We start from the raw sequence: 16,797 nt of genomic DNA on the forward strand, positions 1-16,797 counted from the left end.
TGTTGCTCCCGCGCCTCCCTCAGCCAGTGAGCGGGAACCGGTCTGTATGTGGGATCCGAACCCTCGGGCGGGAGCACCGCCGCGCTTCCCAAGCGGCGCACTTATCCCGTGCGCCACCGGGCCGGCCCACCCCTACTGTTTTCCACACAGCATCTAGAGTAATCTTTCCAAATCCTCCTCAAATCCTCCAATAACTTCCATCCCACCTGGAGTAACTAATAATTCTAATATAATATTACATTGCATACAATTATATTATACTATATTACATATAATATATATAATATAAGATTAATAACTAACTTTCCCTATATTAATTTATTTAATTCTCGAAGCAAACTTATGAGGTTGATTGTGCTGTTATCCCCACTTTACAGTTAAGACAGTGGTGCTGCAGGAAGGATTAAGTCCTGTGTCCGCGTCCGCGAGTAGTAAGTGGTGGGGGATAGGTTTTGTGTCTAGGCAGTGCAGCCCCCGAGGTCACAAACTGAACCACTGCACTGTAAAATGCACACTTTTCTCAGAAGCCCTGCTCTTATCCCCCCAGGCTCCCTCCTTCTCACCGTGCTTTCTTCTTACTGTCCCTCCAGCAGACCAACATCACTCTGAGCTCAGGGCTCTGTCTGTGTTGTTCCTCCTCCTGACATACTCTTCCCCCACTTGTTCCCCTAGCCTGCTGCTCAAATGTCCCATCCTGAGATAAACCTTCCCTGACCACCACCATCTAAAATAGCCCCCACATTCCCAAAGCTCTTAACCTGATGCATGTTTCTTAATAGCATTTTGCATTCCCTGAAACTGTGTTTTCAATTTGTGGGTCTGCTTCTTTATTCTTTGTCTCCCCCGTGGTGGCAGGAATTTTCTCCTTCACTGTTACGTCTACAGCACCAAGAGTGGTGCTTGATACATAGTTGGCTCACAATCAGTAGTTTGGAATAGATGAATAAATGCTTTATTTAAGTTGCCTGCAAATTTCAAGTCTCTTGATTCAGTGACCTTTTTATAATTTTTCTCACCTTCAGAACTATTTTGCTCGCAACTTTTACAACATGAGAATGTTAGCCTTGTTTGTCGCATTTGCAATCAATTTCATCTTGCTTTTTTATAAGGTACGTATGTCTCTGTGTCTTAATAACCAATATGAAACTACAGATAGACTGAAATGAATGTAAACATTTCACAGATCCGTTAGGGAACACGTTTAAGCCTATTATGAAATAAATTTTAATGAAAGAAAACCTGAAGCCAGGTACATCACTACAATCCGGGAAGGCAGGAGAGATTTGTTCCTCGGAACTTAGAAATTCCTCAAGTGAAGAGCATTTGACTTGGCAGAGGGTTTACCCACAATCTTTTGAGCCTAATTTGGCTTAATATCTTACTTGTTACTGTATCTGGGGGTGGAATACCTGTATTACGTTAAAATCTTTTGATAATTGAGAAGACTGCTTAGCCATCAAATTTTTTCCTGCATGTGTTGGAGTTCTCATAACTCTTGGTTAGATCAGAATGAATTAAAAAGTGTGTTCATTACCCACCTTTGGTTTTTGAAAAGCTATCTTTTCAGCCTTGCATGTAGTCCTTTCGTTATGCGATAACCTCACATCCAGCTATTTGCTCTGTTTCTACTGTTTTCTGTTTGCAACGATATCTTACATGCAGCAAACTGACTAACCTTTAAATGGTTTGGATCAGGTCTCCACTTCCTCTGTGGCTGAAGGAAAGGAGCTCTCCACTCGAAGTTCAAGTGAAAACGCCAAAGTTAGCAGCCTGGACGGCGGCTCACACAGGATCATCGCAGTTCACTACGTCCTGGAGGAGAGCAGCGGCTACATGGAGCCCACGTTGCGTATCTTAGCTATTCTACACACGGTCATTTCTTTCTTCTGCATCATCGGATACTACTGCTTGAAAGTAAGACAGTAAGGCACAGGTACCCATGTGCGTCTGCGGGTGTGTGTGTGTTGCAGGCGGGTCTTGTGGGGAAGCAGATTCTGAGGTGCGAGTTACAGGCACAAAGTTCACCTTGAAGTGTTCCATGAACCCACACCCGGGGGGCAAGCGGAGGAAGCAGGAAGGGGCCGAGGGGATGATGCTAGGATGCCCCTTCAAGGTGTCCTGGCCTGGGGTCTGGAGCCTGACCTTTGTGTATTTACATTGACTGTCACTGGCTGCAGGCTGCCCTGGGAAGGGATTCGGCTTTGGCTGTCCCATTGGAGCTTTCTTTCACATATTGATAATTATTCACTTAATGGTCAATTTCACCTGTAACTTCACCCCTCAGAAGTGAGCTCACCACCCCCTCTGTCTCACAGAGATGCTCCAGTGTATTAGGACTAACAGAAATGCGTGTATCAAACATAGGAGTCATTGTGATTGTTCTGTTAGCAAGCATCAGCAGAAATGCTTCCCAGTGTGTCCCACTTCACCAGAAAATAACACGGCTTTATCCCTCGAGCCCTGCCAAGGGAAACAGTGCAGTTTGGTGAACAAAACTCAAAATAGTCTCTCCGACTGCTCAGGGCTGTTTATTACCTGTGCAAACCTCTGTCTTTTCCTGGCTAGATGCCTTTCACTGTTTTGCCGTTATTTCACTGTCCTCTGCTTCTGGTTGTCAAACTTCCAGAAGACAGTGGAAAAACCAGGGTCCAGGGTAAAATGAAAGTTTTCTTCAGAAACTCCTTCCCTCCTTTCTATTCCCTTGTTTTATGGTGGTGAATATTCTGGGATACTTATAAAATGTCTGCATCTTTCTTCCATCTGTGCCTGTATAAAGTCGGTCCACATGAAAAGAGAATCAATGTGTTCTGGAGACATTTTGGCAACCTGACAATTTTTGCTGATGTTGAAATTAAAACTTATCTCAAAAGAGCATGTGGACATGCTGAGCATGGAATTATTAAAGAGATTTCTCAAATAAAACTCTGCATTTTTAGTAGCATGCATTTTCGAACACTGGCAAGATTGATAAATTTTATTACATCTATTCATGTTGAGATATACAAGGACACTTCAAAAAGTTCATGGAAAAATAGAATTGAAAGATAATATGAATCTTTCCATGAACTTTTTGAAGCACCTTCATATTTATGTAAAAGAAAAACAATTTTGCGTAATCATCTTTTTCTCTTTAGTATTTAAAAATGACTTCATTAGTGCAATTATCTATGAACCCCTGTGTTTAAAAACATATGCATATGTATACTTTTCTGTCTTCTGTTTTTTAAAAAAATCTCCTGGATGCTTCTTTCTGCCTGAATATAGCTGATTCGTTGTCACTCAATGTTTACCTTCCTGGAAGTATCTGGGAAATATTTCTCTCTAGAAGCTGTTTTGTAAAGATAGTGACCACAGGAGGCGAGGCCAGTAAATCTAAACAAATTTTAACATGTTCGTTTCTCATCTGTAGGTCCCGTTGGTTATCTTTAAGCGAGAAAAGGAAGTGGCACGAAAGCTGGAGTTCGATGGGCTTTATATTACAGAACAGCCTTCAGAAGACGACATCAAAGGCCAGTGGGACAGACTCGTAATCAACACACAGTGAGTAAAGAACCGTATGAGACATTGCTGTGCTCAGAAACGTCACGACATAAAAATACTTTGCTGGAGTCCCTGCACATGTGTCAGAAGTTGAGCAGAGGTGAATAATAGTTATACACTCAGTCAAGAGAACAAAAAGACTAAGCACCCTCACCCCCTTAGCTAATGGACACCGTCCGTTTCTGCCCTCTGTGTCCTGAATTCCTTAATCAAACATGGCTTTGAGTCCATTTCCACAGCACTGATGGAACTTCTCACCTGTTACTCAGTGTTCAGGGAAGTGTGTAGCCGGAGGCACATGACCTGCAGTGCGGGGTTATCTCATGAAAAGCAGAGAAAGCAAAAATTATTCAGTCTGGAAAGAGTTGTAGCATTAAAAAAAAATATTGGATTTCACACTTTTAATGTATCTGCATTATAAACTTTCAGTTGGTACCATCAAACAGCCTAGCATGACACTAGCTAAATGTTATGTCATTATGTCAAATATATGACAGAGAAATACAAAAACTTCTTCTATTCAATAATTGTTTAGCCTTATGAGATTAAGATCCTAAGTACTAGCTGTTGTTACAGATATAAATTTATCACAAAAGTATAATTTTCTGCCATAAAATGTGTTAGTGAGAGTAGTTTATAACTATCCAAGAGTGAAATATTTTCTTTTTTTTTTTTTTTTTTTTTTGTGGCTGGCCGGGGTAGGGATTCGAACCCTTGACCTTGGTGTTACAGTACCACGCTCTAACCAGCTGAGCTAACTGGCCAGACCTTGCTTATTTTTAAAAAGTGATAATTTCTAATAAGTTCTGGGTTTTCAAATGGGGATGATTTATTTATGCATTGTATATGTTTACTCTAAATGCTCAATGTTTTGTTTAGCAATTCTACCAATTAGCACTAAATCTAATCAAATCAGTCCTTTTAAGTAAACCCTATATTAATCAAGGTTCCAGAGTCATGATTTGGTACCAGGCTCAAAGTTTCTTTGAGTATAACTGGTGAGAATGAAATTTTTTTACTTCATAGGAAAAACAATGGCAGTTTTTACATACTTTAATTTTTTTTTTTTTTTTTTTTTTAAGATGACCGGTAAGGGGATCTTAACCCTTGACTTGGTGTTGTCAGCACCACGCTCAGCCAGTGAGCGAACCGGCCATCCCTATATGGGATCCGAACCCGGGGCCTTGGTGTTATCAGCACCGCACTCTACCGAGTGAGCCACGGGCCGGCCCGACATACTTTAATTTTTAAAGACAATTGACAAATCTACATAGACATATTGATTAACAAATGACAAATATAACAATACTACTTATTAATAAATATGCTCTTATTCTTCATTAAAGTATCAGCTTATAATCTTTTTGTGTGATTTACATGTATATATATTTATATATTACTATTTAAAATAATATTCAATGTACCTATGATGTAAAAAAATTAAGGGATAAGATGGTAACCAAATTCATTGTATTTTATGAGGATAGCAGGATTTATATTTACATATTATTTTAAGTATTTTGTATATCACAAATGATATGTTATTATTTATCATTTAAACAAATAATACTATTTTACTTCTATGCTTTTATATCTTTTAGGTCATTTCCCAACAACTACTGGGACAAATTTGTTAAAAGAAAGGTAATCCTTCTCAGACGGAATAAATTCTATATTTGTTTCCTAAAGTGCAATTCAGATTTGAATTTGATGTGGTTTAGATGTAGAATGAGACATTGATGTGCGCTTTATCTGCCTGCTAATGTCATTTCGAAAAGGCAGTAGAATTAAATATGAATTTCAAGAATAGCACATTATAAATCCATATTCCTCAGCTCCAAAATAAATAGACATTGCTTCATCCACCCTGTTCTCTGATTCAGCCGCATAAACAGTGCTTAGATCATAGGATTAACAAGAGTTGGTTAGAATTTTCTTTGAAATTGTTTGGGTAACCTAAGTTAGCTGCAGGCTGTTTTCTAATAAGACAGCTGGTAAGTCACTAGGGCTGGTGTCCTCCATCACTCTGCAGAGGTAAAGTTGTTGGATGACAACAAAGGACTGAATTTTATTTACTTTATGTAACTTTAAAGATTTAAAAAAAATTTTTTTTTTTAAGTTTTATTCTTCTGATGCTGACTGCATCAGAGGGTGGTAGAAAGAACACCGGCTGCAGTCCAGCCATCGACTGTGGCACCTCCTAAAGCTCTGAATTTACGGACTTCTGATCCGAGGGGCAGGGAACATTTCTGCCCTGCCTACTTCACAGGGTAATAGTGCAGATCCCATTTTTCTTGAATGAAATAGAACATGTAACAATGCTTTATATTGTAAAATGCTATAATCATTATTTTGTAGCTCCTTATTTATTCCTTGAACTGCTTTCATTGCCAGGCTGATTCAATTCACACACTAGTTCGCAATGAATTCCAGCTCCAATGTATATGCCATCCAGAGCAAATGGCCAGAGGTACCTGCCAAATGAAGGGGTCTTTTCCCCTTTGGACCCACCAGTTCAGTACAACTCAAACAGTGGTTGGCGACTGGCACAGAAAATTGTTTTTACCAGGCTGAGCAGAGCTTGCACCGAGAATTTAAATCAACTACATCATTAAGCATACTGATTTTATATATCTATATCTCTATATTTATATATTTAAAATATATAAATAAATATTTTATATATATAACATATAAATACGTATATAAAAAAACACTTTCTAGTTGAAAGGTGCAGTGTGTTTGTTGATTATTTTTTGGTACAAGTTTTTGGTCTTGTAACCTGGCCTTTTGAGTATGAGCACATCCAAATTAGGCAGATGCTTTGCAAGGACAATTTTTAAAAAATTTTAAATAGATAATTTGACCATTTTATTTCTATTAGTTATTTTATGGAATGAAGAGGAAGCTTCTGCATTATTAAAGCAAGAGTTTCTTTGAAGGAAGCTATATATTGATAGTCAAATAAATAAACTGTAATAGCAGCTAGGCCCCTTCCTGGCATTCCTACGGTAGTATCCAGTTTGTTTTCCGGGGAAGGGTGGTGAGAACACAGTCAGAGAGAACTACCACTCAGATCAGTCCAGCTCATTTTTAGCACTGTGAGAATAATGCAGAACAAATGGTTTTAATTAGCCTATATATGTTCATAGGCTTTTTAACTACCAGTGCTCATTGAGGTTTGCTTTTCATTTACTGATTGTATACGTTCAAAAAAAGTCCACTTTTATTTCTGCTGATCCCTTCCTTCTTCCCATTTGTGTCTGTCTTCACCCACTCTAATCTTTTCCTTTCACATTCTGTCTCCTCCTTTTTCCCCTTTCTCATTTCTCTTCTGTTTCCTGGGTGCCTTGACTCCTGCTTCCAGTGATCTTTCCTCCTGCTTCTCTTTCATCACTTTTCCTGTTACCTCCATGTTCGCTTTGGTGTGGGGCTCTCGTGGCCTATGAACTTTGGGCTGAGAAGAGCTATGTCCTACATAGCATGGACTGAGCTCGAAGGAAGCCGTGAACCATGTCCAAGCGCAGATGTAAAGATGCGGCACATGGGCAGAGCCAGGCAAATGTGACAGAAGGGGAAGTGGGCGAGGAAGTGGGGTGGGGGACTGTAATGAGACAATGGTGATGATGGACACAACATCTACACTTAGAAGAGAATTAAAATGAGGACGTGAGGACGGGGATGGATGATGATAAGGCTGCAGGCCCGGGGGTTACTGAAGAATTGCTGGAATTGGGATCCTAAGGAGAGTGAGGTGCTAAGATGGGAAAGAGCTGAAGGTTGGACTGAGACTCACAGGGGATGCCCTTCCTGTGATGTCCAGCCCAGTGGTATGCAGGGTCCATGCAGAAGGTCATTGGCTGGGGAGGCCCGCAGGGCTTGGATGCTTCCTGACCTCATCTCTTGCTAAGCTGAGCAACCCTGGGCACAGTTTCTTTAGCTGCAGCATGGGATGCCAATAATATGGAACTTTCATATTGTGACTGTCACGCGGAATAAAGCCTAATTTGTAGCCCAGAGTATGAATTTGGTCAAGGTCATTTTCATTCCATTTCCTCCCACTTCTCACCCTTTTCCTTCATCGTCTTCCTCTTTTTGTGCTTCCCTCTGTGGAATGAGAAATCTTGTTCCTCAGATAGATGTTACTTAAAAGGCTATAAAGTTGTTTAAACCTAAAACAGAGTGATGATGAAAGATGAGCCCTAAATTAGATTTTTAAGTGATCTTTAAAATACGGCAAGTCTATAGTAAGTTTAAAAATAATCAGGTGTTTGTATACGCACATATAGACGGTGTCACGTAATGGTTGAAGCCAACCAAACGCTTTTTCACTGACCCCCAGGTTATGGATAAGTATGGAGAGTTCTATGGCCGAGACAGGATCAGCGAGTTACTTGGCATGGATAAAGCAGCTCTGGACTTCAGCGACGCGAGAGAAAAGAAGAAGCCAAAGAAAGATAGCTCCTTATCGGCTGTGTGAGTGTTGCGGCTGCTGCCTCCTGCAGGTTTAAGTTGAAAGGAGAAAAAATACGCTTCTGAACTTGCTGGTACCTTGATTTCCTTTCCCTCAGTGTCAGAGGAACAGACACATGAGGAAAACAGAGGATGCGTGTGTGTCTACGTTTACACCTCTGGTGTTTGCAGCTATGGGATGATCGATTTTTTTTCTATTAATTTTCGAAAGTGCCTTTTTTTGTTATTTACATAGGACAAGAGAAAAGGATATTCATGTTCTTGATTTAATTTGTCTTTTGTATCCCAAAATGCCCCTTAAGTCAAAGTAAAACATCTGCAAAAGGGCAATATATGATGATTTTTTGTGATGCTTCCTATTTGAAAAGGAGTTAATTTTCTTATGCTTTGGAAAAGAGAACTGTGTAGCCCTTTTATTTAAAGTGTCCAAAGTTCATATTATTTTATATAATTATTGTATTTTTTTAATAGCAAAGATTTAGGGTGCCAGAAATACTATACTTTCATACTATTGCTTGGAAAGTTTACTTGAAAATGAAGCACTCTTTATATAGTTCTTTCATGGGATAATAGGTTATAACTAGAAGGATGCAAACCAGTTGAATTCACCTGAGATTACGTCTCTCACACACGTGTGTGTATAATGTGAGTGTATGTATACATACATATATACATACATATCTATTTAGCAAATCTTACCATCTGAATTTCTGGAATAAAAGAAAAGCATATGTGCTTTTTAAAATATAATTTATTATTGTAGCCACTTAATGATTTTGGAAGAAAAATGATACTTACATTCCCTTAAAAACATGTCAGCCTTATCTGTGTGATTACGGTCCTAGTCATTTAGGGATATGGTGACTACTTTGAAAACATAGATATCTGTGGTGCTGTAGAGCAGCATTATTTTGTTTTAGATAAATATATTAGCTAGCATTAAAAAGATATTTTTGCTGACCTCTCCTGTTGGTCATATGCTCTTTATCTATCTGAAAACTTGCTAGAGCTACTTGGGTCTTTGAAAATAATGTGAACTCAGTTGAAAAGTAGTTAGGTAAACATATGACAGAGATTGTGACCTTAGATCCAAAGTATCCCTTCGGTACTTTAGGAAAACAAATGTGGCATTCACAGGCTCTGTCACTGTATGTGAGAACTAAGGCCCTATGTTAGAATACCATGTAAAACGAGGACCACGGCGTGAGTGAGGCTGAACTTCCCACAACGTTGTCACATCCTTGATAAGCAATGTGTGGTTAAACAGTTTAAGGGATTATGCATTTTCTTTTTCTTTTTTTTTTTTCTTTTCTTTTTTTTCCTTTTTTTTTCCCCCTTTTGTCTTTTTTCGTGACAGGCAACGGATTGCAACCCTCAGTGTTGTGCCCGTACCGGACCGGGACCGGCAATGGGATCGCAACCCTCGGTGTTGCTCCCGGACCGCACTCAGCCAGTGAGCGGCTGGTCTGTATGTGGGATCCGAACCCTCGGCGGGAGCGCTACCGCGCTCCCAAGCGGCGCACTGTAGCAGTGCGCCACCGGGCCAGCCTGGGATTATGCATTTTCCATGGTCATGTTTGTGACTCTAGAAAAAAAGTCTGAAGAAATAGAAGGAAAATTTTAGACTGTTTTTTTTACTGTGAACAACTAGTTTTTAAATTGGTGAAATTTTCCATTGTTTTAGTTGTACAGAGTAAATGTTTGCAGTTTGACCTCTAGCAAAGTACCATGAAATCGATGTGGCACTTATTTACACCTTCAAATACAGATAATAAAATTAGTAGAATAGAAATCTAATAACTATACATTACTAGGAAAAACAGTTACATATAATATCTTTACTGAAGCATTTGGAAAGGTCATGCTGTAAAAGATTACCTGATTTCTACATGAATGTAATCTTAATGTGAACATCCAAATACAAGGATGATTCGTGTATTTATTTGTCAATCAAACACAGAAGGCTTGGTATGAGCACATTTAAATAAGTGGCTACCTCCCTTCCTGGGGTTGCAGTGGCTTCCAGCATCCAGAAAGGCTGCCTGCTTCTCCATTTCTGCCTTTGTAGGGGAGCAGGGGAAGTTCATACTCAAAACCATCTAGCAGAACTCTCAGCTTCCTGCTTGTAGTTTGCCCTGGATCCAAGCCCTGGGGCCTGAAGAAGGCTGTGCCCTGACTGGCCTAGATCTGCCGTGACCCCTCCTAGGGGCGGGGTCAGCCGTGCCCAAACCGCCCAGCCACCACTATTGATGCAAAGAGTACTGTGAGCTGCAGAAAGGAAATGCTGCTTATCGACACTGGTAGCAAATGTGTCACCCTGGCTTATGATAGAGATGGAAAATAATTAATCATAAGAGTAATTTTTTAAAAAATAAAGTAAGAAACTACCATAGGAAATTCAGACATCCTGATCTAAACCTTTAGTTTGTTTTAGATTGCTCTCATGGGAAGTAATTATACTGTCTTGCAAATTGTTCCACTGTTTATTTTTTCCAACTCTTCCTTTTTTATTTAAAAAAATTTTTTATTGATACCTATTGTAAATATTCATGGAACTTTTTAAAAGGCTCCTGTATAATAAAATTAATTATAGCTCAAAGACAATTTTATTTCCTTGGAAAAAAAATCCCATGCTAAGGTAAATGAAAACTTAACCCTTAAAGGAAAATGTCTCCCAAGAAATCAGCTTTCATTGTCAACTAGTTATTCTAGCACTTACAATTTAGGATTGGACTAGTTTAAATAAAAATAATTAAAGACTGAAACATTAAGTCTAGAGAGCCCTTTTGAAAATAATACTACCATTATATTATATTGCATTATTTCATATCCTATCATATTATCAAAAATTAAAATGCTAGAAATGCTGACAAAGTTATTGTAATTTCTAGCCTATAAATCAGTGTCAAGTTCTGAAAAAAAAAGAGAATTAACCAGTGTATTTTAATACACATGCTTGTTAATCTGCAAAGATCATGAATATTTGTACGAAGATTTATTTATTCAACATATGTTTATTGAGAGATGCTCAATGTGTGAGATATTGTGCTTGGTTCTGGGGAGTTTACAAACTAATGAGAGGCATATATATATGTATGTATGTATAGATACGTACATATGTGCACACGTACAGATCTAGTAACACCTACAACTACAAAACAACGTGGGGGATGATAATAAAGGAAAGAGTCTACAGGATGCTATGGGAACCAAGGGGAGGGGTTAAATTTCTGCCTCAATAGAAAAGGAAATAGAAAAGGTGAGGTTTCTGGAAACAAAAGGAAACATAAACAAAATGTGCACATGTTGGTTAATTTAGGAATTTTCAAGAATAAGTATCATACATAAAGTGAGTTTAGCTTATGTTTAATGTAGGAAAGGAAAGGTGGAAAGAAAGGACTAGTCTTTCTTTTGTTTTCCATAATCCCTCTAAAAAAGCATCACAAAATTCTGGAATACACTATCAGAGCGAGCTCTTGACTCTTCCCTTGACAACTTGGCTAGAACTCCTGTGAAGGTTCCTACTATGTCAGCAGGCTCTCAAAAGCCTGTGAGTCTGGGCCGAGCCCGTGGCGCACTTGGGAGAGTGTGGCGCTGGGAGTGCAGCCGTGGATTCGGATCCTATATAGGGATGACTGGTGCGCTCACAATGCTCACTGGCTGAGCGCGGTGCAGCTGGTCTCAAAAAGGACAAAAAAAAAAAAAAAGGCTGTGAGTCCTTGACTAATGTGCATATATGCAAATTCTTTTTTGTCATTCCAGACTGAACTCTATTGATGTGAAGTATCAGATGTGGAAACTAGGAGTCGTTTTCACTGACAACGTAAGCCTGCTTTGTTACCCCAGAGGGAAATACACTTGATCAGACTAGTCTGTGGAAGTTCTGCAGATGAAAGGATGGCTGTTTAAGAAAGTTATTCAAATACCAATGCATTTAATACAGACCATATCTGAGAAAGACCCACAGAAAGATGCGATTAATCAGCCCATCGCTCATTCCATTTCTTTCAGTAGCTGAAAGATTAAAGTGAAAATGTACTTACACAAGAAAAAGAAACTGAGACGAAAATTCATGTGTACTTTCATTCAGGCTTTAGTTGGGCAGTGTTATACTCTGAAGTGTTATAGATGTTAAAAAGAAACTCCTAAACACATTTTTAAAGTGTAAAAAACATAAATTGTGCTAAATTTAAGTTTTCCCCAAATTAAGTACATGAAATTATTGTGTCATTTTCCTTGATGGATCCTTCTTTTATAAAAGAGCCTTTGGAAACTAAAAATAGGGCCCAAGTATGTATCCGAATATAATGGAAAAAATTACTTATTACTAAAAGACACCAGCTGTCTGAAGATTTCAAAATTTCACTCTTTAATTTTAGCACTGACTTTTATAGTGAACGTTAGTTTCATTCTTTCTGAAGGCCTCTGACATCCCCCAAATTCTCCAGTCTCTATCCCCACCCCTGCCTCACCCAGCCATGGGTCCAGAACTCTGGTTATCTTAGAGAACCCGCCTAAGAGGTCAAAACCATGTCTTATAAGTATCTTCTAGAACCATAAACTGTTAATATGCTATCATGCAACTAATTTCTCATCTAGTAATGGAAGGAACTCCCCTGTGTGAAAAGGAGGCAACCTCGACTCCACTCCAGTTGGTATCTTTCACCAAGTAGCCAGTCCACCTCGGCCTCTGCCTGCTCAGGGCGGTTTCCACTTCTGCCTAGGTTCAGACTGTCCGTAGTATTCTCCTTGCTATGCAGTTTTCTCGTCCTCCAGAGAATGTGGGCATGAACAGATCCTGGGGAAGTCTGAAGAACCTGCTTCAGTCACCTTTCTGATACTTTATTACACTTTCATCCACCTGCAGCTCCACGCCTTCTGTTTGGCCAATCATCTCTCAACATGTATTCAGTCTTCAGTAGTGCAGCTTCTCTCTGAAACACAGCTAGGGCTACCAGGTGAAATACAGGATTCCCAGTTAAATTTGAATTTCAGATAACCCCCAAATAATGACTTTGTAGCACAAATATGTCCCCAATACTGCATGGGACATACTGATACTAAAAATGATAATTATTAGACAGGACACCTCCTTTTCCTTCTTCCTCCAATACATGCATTTGATTATTTGCCTAATCTTGATCCTATTTCTGCCCTTTGTAATTTTCCCTTCTGTCTTTCCAGTTCTGCTCCTTGTCACGGCTCTCATAACCTCACCATGAGGCTTGTTTAGTCTCTGAATTTACTGGCTCTGCCACTTGACAAATATTTTAGACAGTAGCTTATCCTGAGTGAGCTCACTTCCTTCATTTGTAAATTGGAACTAAATATGCCTATTGCTAGAATAAAGTGAGAGACTGTGTGTGCAAATATATAGGACAACGACCAGCACTTAGTAGGTGCTCAAGAAATTTTCCTAAAATGCCACTTTTCAAACACCGTTATCCTGCACCTGCTAGTGATGCTCCAGTGGCTGCCACGTGCCTATGAGATAAATCTATATCCCTTACCTTGGCCTCAAGGTCCCCCAGCCCCGCAGTTCTTTTCAAGGCTGATCTTCCAAAACAAGAACCCACCACTCAAACCAAACTCTCGTTCCCAAGCAAACTCTGCATATTCTTATCTCAGTGTCTATGTTGACAATGCTAATTTTCTCCCGCCTGACCTCTGCCTTAAGTCCCACATTGCCCGTGAAATGTCTGGTACTGCCTCAGCTCCCTCCTTTTTCTTTTTGTTCTGTTGAAGATTGAGATTTATTATAATCAAAATGAAGGTGTTCACCCCCAAAAAGGGTAGCTCCTGACTTAACTGGCAAGATATGCCTTATGCAGAAGAGGCTGTAATCCAAAAAGTAAGAGCAATCACAGTATTTTTATTCTGCTTTATTCACTGCATTCTAAAAAAAGTATGTTCATTTTCTAGCCTGTGTGAAGTTAATCACTTACGTTAATTATAATCCAGGAGATTTCTGCAAATAGTACCAATTTTATAATTAGGTTTACTATAGCTTTCAGTGACATCAGACAGTATTTGGGGTTTTTCTAGGCTTATTTTGGCTCATGTAAAGTGATATGCTTGGTTAATAAAACACGTCACCTAATAAAACACATCATATAATCTCGTAACAAACACAGATTTAGTGAGTGAATAAACAAAAAACAAAGGGAAGAAAAAGGGGAGGGAAAGTTGGTTGATCCGTTAGTTGACTGTAGAGCAGGGTTTGTCAACCAGAGACAATTTTGTCCCCCAAGTGACATTTGGCAATGTCTGGAGACAGTTTTGTTATTACAACTGGGGAGGGCAACATGTGTTATTGGCATCTAGTGGATGCTGCTGACTATCCTGCAATGTGCAGGGACAGCCACAGCAAAGAATTATCTGGTCCAAGACATCAGTAGTGCTGAGGCTGAGAAACCCTGCTGTCAAGTAGTCAGTCAATGAAGTTTTCCCTGTGGGAGGATAAATAAAAAAGTTATTCTGTTTTAAAGGGGAGAACAACATTGCACCTTTCAGAACAAACTAAATAGAAATAGAATACAGAAAGAACAAACTGATACAGCTAATGAGAAATACACAAGCTTAAGGTCCAAGAAGGTGAAATAAATGGAGTGATTATGATAGAGATCAGAGGAGCTTTTGATGAGAGTCCTGTGTGCTATCTTCTGATATGCTTTTCCCTTTTCTGTCTTAATAGTCCTTCCTCTACCTGGCCTGGTACATGACTATGTCCATTCTTGGACACTATAACAACTTTTTTTTTGCCGCTCATCTTCTTGACATTGCTATGGGATTCAAGACATTAAGAACCATCTTGTCATCAGTAACCCACAATGGCAAACAGGTAAAAGTTTATCTTTCTTCCCCCTTGCAGAAACTAAAAAAGCAACAAAAATAAATAAAATAAATACAATAAAACCAGTCCTCAAATGACAACGTACAGTTTCAAAGATTGCTTTTGAAGGGAGGGTCTGAACCTCTTCTCTTCTAAACCATGCGGATTCGTGCTTTTAGAGTCCCCAAAGCCTATGTGCAAGTCTTAGCTTGGCCATTTAGCTGTGTGACGTTGGATAAATTAATTAGTGTTTCTAAATCTCAACTTCCCTATTTCACAAAATGGAAATAATAAAGGACTTACCTTACCGAATTTTTATGAAAATTAAATAAAAATAAACATAGAGGACTTAGCACAGTCTCTCTCGCACATACTAAGCCCTCAGAAAAGCATTTACAATTTTGTTCCTAGCACGGTGTTTGCCCCACTTGATGCGGGGGGCAATCAAGATATGTTGCAGCACCCTAGTATACTAGTTGTGTTAGTAATAAACCATGAGAATTTAATTTAATATTGCAAATTAAATTAATTTAATGAAATTTTCATTTAACGTGATATTTTAAAACTGGGCGTTCATGTACTCTTTTCTCCACTTTTGAACTGAAGAAAAAGAGTGTTTCCTACTTGACGAGGTCGTATAGACTTGGAGGGAGACTGGGCTAGGTCCAGATAATCAGCTCATGCTCTGATGGAACCTGACTGTAATGTGCAAACTTTTCATTTTTATGAAACACATTGCAGAAGCATGCATTTATCAATTCTTTCACTGTTTTTCAAGTGTTCCCTGGGTGGTAACACATTCTGTGTTGGTTGTTTGGATTAACAGAGTCCTTCTTTTCCAGTCTTACAGATTAGCACATTTTTAAATCAACATCCCTCCAAAAACCTTGAACTCGGTCATCCACCGTTAAATTCACATTATCACAATTGTGGGTTTTCTAAATTTCAGCACGTGATTCTTACATATGTCACTTTAGGTTCTGAATATGATTGTGATATTCATGGCAAGTTGTGGGCCCAGTGGGCCCGCTATGCTTATTCACCAGTCAGTTAGTAAATTCGGTTCGAGCTCCCAGTATATGTAGAGAACTGGAGATGCTGAATCTATTGTGTATTTCTACATAAAAGGTGTGGCTCTACTTTCAACCAATTTCTGAATTTCTGTGTGGATTATTCCTGCTATTCTTGAGGTATCAAATTTTCATTTTCAGAATTATAGAGAGCTAAGAAAAAGAGAAAGAAATATATAGAGCTTAATAGTTTTAACAGGGAAAACGTGAAAATTTACAGTGTTATGCTTCATTGATAAAAATGAATTAAGCCCTCTATCAAGATATGTTTTCTCCAGATAATTAAAAAGTGATTTCGGGGCCGGCCCAGTGGCGCACTGGATAGTGCGCCGCTTAGGAGGCGCGGCAGCGCTGCCGCCCGAGGGTTCGGATCCAACGTACAGACCGGCTCCCGCTCACTGGCTGAGCGAGGCATGGGAGCAACACCGAGGTTTGCGATCCCGTTGCCGGTCCCTGGTCCGGTACGGGGGCAACACTGAGGGTTGCGATCCGTTGCCGGACACGGAACAAAAAAAGACAAAAGACAAAAAAAAAAAAAAAAAAAAAAAAAAAAGTGATTTTATAAGAGCTTGATTAGTATATGCAGTTATAGTCAAGAACATAGGGATTGTTATAATCAGAAAAAAATATGCATAAAGATAATGCATTTTAGTATGTTTAGAATTTCTGTAATATAAGCAGAATTATGTTTTCACCAACTTGGTGAAAGTCACATTTTTAAACACATATATATATATTCTATCAAATATATATATATATTCTATCAAATATATACACACACACACACACACACACACACACAGACATACAAGGAAAGATTACATAGACTTAAAAGAAAGCCTTTCAAACTGTGACATTTAATTATATATTAGTAAAACTAGC

At 39.0% G+C, this 16,797-nt stretch overlaps 1 protein-coding gene across 3 annotated transcripts in view; it reads left to right on the forward strand.

The window, feature by feature from the left end:
• Window positions 1–16,797, forward strand: part of RYR2 (ryanodine receptor 2 (cardiac)) — a 204,261-nt gene that overhangs the window by 171,250 nt on the left and 16,214 nt on the right. For all 3 annotated transcript variants that reach the window (XM_008569233.1, XM_008569234.1, XM_008569235.1), the window contains 7 exons: window positions 1,023–1,109; window positions 1,696–1,914; window positions 3,410–3,540; window positions 5,142–5,184; window positions 7,883–8,016; window positions 11,776–11,836; window positions 14,708–14,854. In XM_008569233.1, coding sequence (XP_008567455.1) covers window positions 1,023–1,109; window positions 1,696–1,914; window positions 3,410–3,540; window positions 5,142–5,184; window positions 7,883–8,016; window positions 11,776–11,836; window positions 14,708–14,854 — 822 coding nt within the window. The remainder of the gene's footprint in view (window positions 1–1,022; window positions 1,110–1,695; window positions 1,915–3,409; window positions 3,541–5,141; window positions 5,185–7,882; window positions 8,017–11,775; window positions 11,837–14,707; window positions 14,855–16,797) is intronic.

This window comes from Galeopterus variegatus, unplaced genomic scaffold (genome assembly GCF_000696425.1).
Source record: "Galeopterus variegatus unplaced genomic scaffold, G_variegatus-3.0.2 Scaffold482, whole genome shotgun sequence".
Lineage (NCBI taxonomy): Eukaryota > Metazoa > Chordata > Mammalia > Dermoptera > Cynocephalidae > Galeopterus > Galeopterus variegatus.